Consider the following 6424-nt stretch of genomic DNA (forward strand, 5'->3'; position numbering starts at 1 on the left):
TTTTCACTGTAGTTAAAAGTAATTAGAATATGGAATGATAAATAATTATTTACATATTATTATTTTAAATGAGAAAGTTTATGCCACACCTTGAATTTGCAAAAAATAGTTGAAGAAATCCATCAAATTGTTGGACAATTTTAAAGTTGCTCATCACGCCATGTTTTCAAATAGCCAATCGTGCAAATAATTGGATTGGAAATGCAGGACATTTAGTCTCGGTTATAATGAATATTTCCTATCTACCTCCTCTCAACTAGATAAAATTATTCAGAAATAAGCCATAAAATAGGTAGGATTTTTCAACAAGAATAATACAAACTTTTGTCCGTTCTCTCGCAATAATACAAACTTTTGATTATTTTTTAATAATATTCTGATCAAAATTCCTCTAGTAGGGTAATACCGGTTGTTAACTTGTTGTAGGAGGTAACAAGCTGAGGTGGTTCAGGTAGGTGGGGGGTTGGGGAGGAGAGAGAAAGAAGAAAGATCATTTTGTAGTTTTTTTGACCTGTTTTACCCGTTACAAGTCAACTTGACCTAATTTTGATGTAAAGTTTATATTATTAAAAAATAACCAAAAGTTTGTATTATTGCGTGAGAACGGACAAAAGTTTGTTATATTGCATGAGAACGGACAATAGTTTGTATTATTGTAGTTAAAAAATCCAAATAGGTATTACTCTCACAAGAACGGTGACCTAACTTTTCTTTTGACTTTCATTATCTTTTCCAAATGGATTATTTTCTTCCATCTGTACCAATATATCTCCTCCTCTCATAGAAAAACTCCATTAAGCAGCAGAAACAGGAAATGTTATTCTACTCTACTTTACTACTACCCACCTCAAATTTCCCAAATTACTCAAACCCTCTTCAATTTCCCACCAACAAAATTGTTACCCAGTTCAAATCATTAAATAATCATACTAAAACCATTAACAGCAGCAATATCCAAAAAGGGTTTATTTTAAAACATACACAATTAGTAGATAAAGATAAACCAATAATTTTGCAGTCATTAGGAGTGTGCAAATGTGGAAGAAGACATGTTTTGGGGACAATTGCGACCAATTTTCTTCATCCTTCTCTCACTTCTCTTGCCTTAGATACCAACTCATCTTCCATGGTACAAATTTACCTCTGTTTCTCTTTCCTCTTTCAAGATAAAGTTTATGTCTTTTCTAATTTTAACTAATTGGGATACAGTTTAGTTCAATTCAGCTCCGCTCAGTTCAGTTCAGTTTCGCAAATTTCAACCCAAAAGATTAGGGCCTAATTTGACTGTAAATATTTAGTTTTTAGCTTTTATTTGGGGAATTCTGTTTTCATTGATTATAAAAGATAATGCATTTATATAGACTATTATAAAAAGAGTAATGAATACTTTGTGCTCAAGTTTGAACATTTTATCACGCGAGTTCATACTAGGAATTAAGGAGGTATGTTACACAAATCCCGGGATTTGTCAAGCAAACTTTATCCCGGGAAATGTTTGAGTAATCCTTAGCGTTGCCAACCCTATGTGGCTATATATGTATGTAATAAATGAGGGGAGAAGTGATATAAAATTAATGTTTCAATGTATATCTAAACCAATGAAAATTCAATAAGAGGGAGTTGGCAATCCTTACAGTCACTCAATCAATCTCCATAAAGTTGAAAAAATAGTTACTTATGATCCATTAGTTGTAGCCTGTACGGTGCGCTCTCTTCGCTTAATATTTATTCACTTATGTGAACTTAACACACCATAGGACTTATCTGAACTTATTGAACTTGAACTTATTTTAGCTGTGAAATGAAACTTGAGTATCGAGGACTTAACTTATTTGATCTGATTTGAATTTATTGGCCTTTTAACTTAATTTGTCTGAACTTAAATAGTTTAAAATAAGGTGAGGAGAACAAAGTCATAGTAGTATCTTGTATAACTATGGTGGTACATATTGGAATTTGGACCAAAAAGTCTGCTAGCGCTGGTGAATTGGGGGAGAAGTGGGAATTGCTGTGAGTGATTTGTAGTTCCTACCTATACAGTTTTAATGTGAATCCATTAAAATTTTGATACAATTACAGGAATTTCACGTTGTGCAGGCATGTAATGGAAGAGAGTGACTAAGGTAGAAAATTAACAATGCAAGTATCATAGAAAGAATGAAAGAGCTCGTTAAAAAAAAAAACTTGAAAAAGTTGAAAGAATGAATGATTTATAGGAGTATTGATTTGCACATTCCTTGGTGTGATGCTTTACATATATATGTAAGTACATAGCTACAGGAGAGTGTAATCATCACAACGCTAGGATACTAGTCGTGGTGAGGTTGTTATCATCTTCGCGACCAAATTGGTAAGTGAAATGGACGAGCTCATTGATCTTTATCCTTAATGTATGACATTTTATAAAAACATAGGGAATGTTAGAGAAAGTCCACCCTCCAAGGCCAGATTGGTATGAGGAGTTCTACGCATCAGTTATGAACAATGGCATGAAATCATATGAGGAAGAGGTTAGTTATCATCAATTAATGACTCCTTTAATCCTTTTATGCTGTTGTTTCTTTCTTGCTAGCTTACCGAATTTGCTCTTCTTCTGTTACTTGGTAAGATTGCAGGTTACAAGTCTAAGCTCTTTAATGAGTTGAGAGGAGAAGCCAAAGAAGTATTAGAGATTGGTGTTGGGACGGGTCCTAACCTCAAATACTATTCCAGCAATGCACGTACAGTTTTCGGCATTGATCCAAACAGAAAAATGGAGAAGTATGCCAGGGGAGCTGCAGAAGCTGCAGGTCTTTCACCAGAAAAGTTCAAATTTATGCAAGCTGTAAGTTTCTGTGTTTGTCATCACTAGTTTCAGATGTCGTACATTGGTGATGATTAACTACAGATTACTAATTCCCTTTAGCTTATAGTATTTCTGCAAAAAAATGTAATTAGACACTGTAAAAATAAAAGTTTGGATCTTGCAAGGATGAATTAAGTGCTGCTCTAATGGAATTCTGATAGCGAACATAAAAATGTACTCCCCGTGTCCCAAACTCTTTCTACACACTTTCTACGAGAGTTAGAAAAGTAAAGAGAAAAAAACGAGTGTGGAAATTTGGAGAAAAAGTTCACCAAAAATAGATTAGAGCTAAGATTTTAAGACAAGACTATAAGGAAAAACGGAGATTTTAGACAGAGGGAGTCCATATATGTTGTCTTACCGCCAATGTGGAATTTGGCATAGTTCTTCTTATGTTTGTGATATAAATTACAGCCACTATTTGTTCAGGTAGGAGAGGCATTGCCACTGAATGATGCTTCTGTTGACGCTGTCATTGGAACACTTGTATTGTGTTCTGTTACTGATGTTCACAGGACTCTTCAAGGTACCCGCCTTCTCTTAGGAAGCTTCCTTTCATTTGTTTCTGAATTCACATATGTAATGAGAATAATGTTTGAAACTTATAATAACGATAAACTCAAGGATGGAAGACGAGGACTTATGAGCTAATTGGTGTATTCCAGTGAAAGAATCCAGGTTAACTTCTGGAAATTGCCTCTCAAGTATCAGTCCCAGACTATTTTCATGTCCTTGCATTGCTTGAAAATTGAAATCATGTTTAGTAACAACTAATTTTAATAGGATTTGAAAATCATGAATCCTAAGTGATTACTTAACCTAAGGATAATTCTTTGAAGTAGATGCGATGAGAAATTTAGTAGAGGTTATGTAGGACGGAAACAGTTGGTGTTTCATAAACGAAAAATGTGTCAATATATGGGGAAGTCTCAAGTTGTAGCCATTTTGGGCTTTGTTAGCACGGAAACAGTTGGGGATTCGAGAATATTGTAGTCTCAAAATTGTTGTTTTGACTCAGTTATATCAACAACAATCATCTTAGTTATTCCAATTTAAAACCACACCCAGAATCACACTTTCTTAACTATTTTTTCACCTTTATAACAGAGGTAAAGAGGGTGCTTAAACCAGGAGGCCTTTACTTGTTTGTAGAGCATGTGGCAGCAGATGGTACTGATTACTGAACCGAATTTCTCCTGCTTTGGAACAGCATAATTGTGTCTGATATATTACAAGCTACTTTAATTTACAGATGGAACATCTCTCAGACTTGTGCAGAAAATTCTCGACCCGTTGCAGCAGCTGTTAGCTGATGGTTGTCATCTGACAAGGGAAACAGGGAGGTTCGTTTCTGAAGCGGGCTTTTCTAGTGTCGATAGCAGCACGATTTCCATCTCGAGTTCCATGTTTGTAAATCCTCATCTCTATGGGATCGCTCGCAAGTGATTTCTGGTGAAGTTCCTTTCAAGGCATCTTTGAAGGTGTAATAGACAAAGTATAGAGCAAATATTAGTGGACAAAGTGGGTTGGTTGGATTTCTTAGTCTATCAGATCAGTCTCTTTTAATTAGTCAGAAATGTGAATGATGTTCAGCAGATATGATCATAGAAAGTCAATGATAGAAAATCTTCACTAGTTGGCTTCAAAAAGTGTTCCATTACTCCTAAGTCCTAATATGTGCTGAATGATGTCAACTGTTCAAGTGATGGTAGGTTCAGAATGTTGGAAGCAATTAACAAGAAAAATATATGAACAAATTTTAAAAATGACAATAGAAAACAATGATAAATGCAAATGTAATATGGAAAAACACCTCACAAACTCGTAGGGGAAATAACACCAAAACTATGAAATGTTTATCAGTAAACGACACATACCACGAATTGTAGTCTTTCTCAAGAATTTTAATCCATAAACTTTAGTGTTTGTAATCACTTCTTGTATTTTTTTTTTTTTGGTACATAAAGAAAGTTAATCACTTCTTGTATTTGAATACCAATGTTATGATATACTTCCTCCGTTTCTTTTTACTTGTAACGGTTTGACTTTTACATTATTCACTAACTCTACTTAATTTATGTTTGGTGATTTATAGTTAAGGAAAAATATATTCATGTGGGATGTTGTTGGATTTGTATGAATGCATATTTTCCGAATATATACTTTTTATAATTTTTATTTATCGGTAATTAAACTTATTGATGATTGAAATTATTCATTGGCAAACGTGAAAGTCAAATTGTTACAAGTAAAAAGAAATAAAGGAAGTATGATCGAGTCAAAACCCAAGACCCTTTTATGACTTTATATAATACACAAAGTCATATCCCTTATTCCCTTCTCCAAAAACAAACATATTACTCTTATAAAGATCAAGAATATAATAATATGATGTGAAATTAGATATTTATTTTACGTATACAATTATCAACTAGAGTAATTAGAGAATTAAAAATCTTTAAGAATCCTAAATTAACTAACAGAAGAAAAACTTTGCAACAAAGAAGCTATAGATAAAATTGCTGACAACAAAGGATGAGGAGCTAGCTCATGTGGTAGAGCACTCCCCTCTAATCCTTGAGGTTTTCGTATGTTAGGGGTTCGATCCTTACCCCCAGCATTATGTTGGGGTATTTTCTTAGCATGCTTTACCAGCCAATGTGTTGGTAGTTCCTACAAGGCTAGTAGCCTTGTGTTGGTAGTTCCTACAAGGCTAGTAGCCTTGGTAGGGGTTAACCCTTGGGCTGACTTAATTTCCCAATAAATAAATAAAAAATTTCTGACAACAATCAGCTAGGATTGGACGCACCAATACACATGTTTTTTCTTACTTTGCCTACAAGCTTCACCATGACCTAATGTGAAACCTACGCTTTTTTAACCTACTACCCATTGGATCCTTTGGGATTACAATAACCAAAAATGAAATTGATCCAAAATCGTAAATGTAAGCAAGATGTAATATTGATTCTTAAATCTTAAGTATGAACCAATAAATCACTCAATCAAAATCATACTCGCTCCATTCATTTCCACCCTTTTTTTTTGTGGAATGTATATATTATATTAGATACCCTATTTCTTCTCCATTTAAAACACTAATAATATAACTCCTAGTATATTAAGTAAATATATTAAATTTGTCAAAAGCCATACTACGTAAAACACTAAATCACAACCCCGTGCGTTGCAATGACTTCAATTTTAATATTTCTAGCCAGTAGCTAACCAATTACATGTGATTTGACGATCACAAACTATTAAGACATACTTCTATAATGTTATCATGCATGATGCATCACACAAGTACTATAACTACATACTAGTATCAACAATAGCTACCATCTAACTTAATTGTTAAAGTCTTATAAGGATAGTACTCGAGAATCGAGACCTGAGATTAAATCTCGTTTTAAAAAAAAATCTAGGACATCCACTTAAAAGTAGAGTGAGTATTATGACTAACGGCTAAGTAGTATTCATAAGTGAGTAGTTTCACAGTCTTAATCTGAGAAAGAGAGTGAGTCATCTTTCAATTGAAAAAGAAATGCAAAACCAATAAACAAAAGCATAAAAAAA

The 6424-nt window shown here is 33.7% G+C and overlaps 1 protein-coding gene across 3 annotated transcripts; it reads left to right on the forward strand.

The window, feature by feature from the left end:
• The first annotated feature begins 729 nt into the window (after nt 1-729).
• Nucleotides 730-4494, forward strand: LOC104897881 (uncharacterized). 3 transcript variants are annotated; one of them, XM_010684846.4, is made up of 6 exons: nt 730-1129; nt 2415-2510; nt 2609-2824; nt 3275-3371; nt 3953-4015; nt 4114-4494. In XM_010684846.4, the coding sequence occupies exons 1-6, from the start codon at nt 815-817 to the stop codon at nt 4152-4154; spliced, it is 828 nt and encodes a 275-aa protein (XP_010683148.1). In that variant the 5' UTR covers nt 730-814; the 3' UTR covers nt 4155-4494. The 3 variants fall into 3 exon arrangements, with proteins under 3 accessions (XP_010683148.1, XP_048503265.1, XP_010683147.1); XM_010684845.4 differs by having other exon boundaries at nt 732-1129; nt 4098-4494; XM_048647308.2 differs by lacking the exon at nt 3953-4015 and having other exon boundaries at nt 4098-4494.
• Nucleotides 4495-6424: the final 1930 nt, after the last annotated feature.

Source organism: Beta vulgaris, chromosome 6, assembly GCF_026745355.1.
Source record: "Beta vulgaris subsp. vulgaris cultivar EL10 chromosome 6, EL10.2, whole genome shotgun sequence".
Classification (NCBI taxonomy): Eukaryota; Viridiplantae; Streptophyta; class Magnoliopsida; order Caryophyllales; family Amaranthaceae; genus Beta; species Beta vulgaris.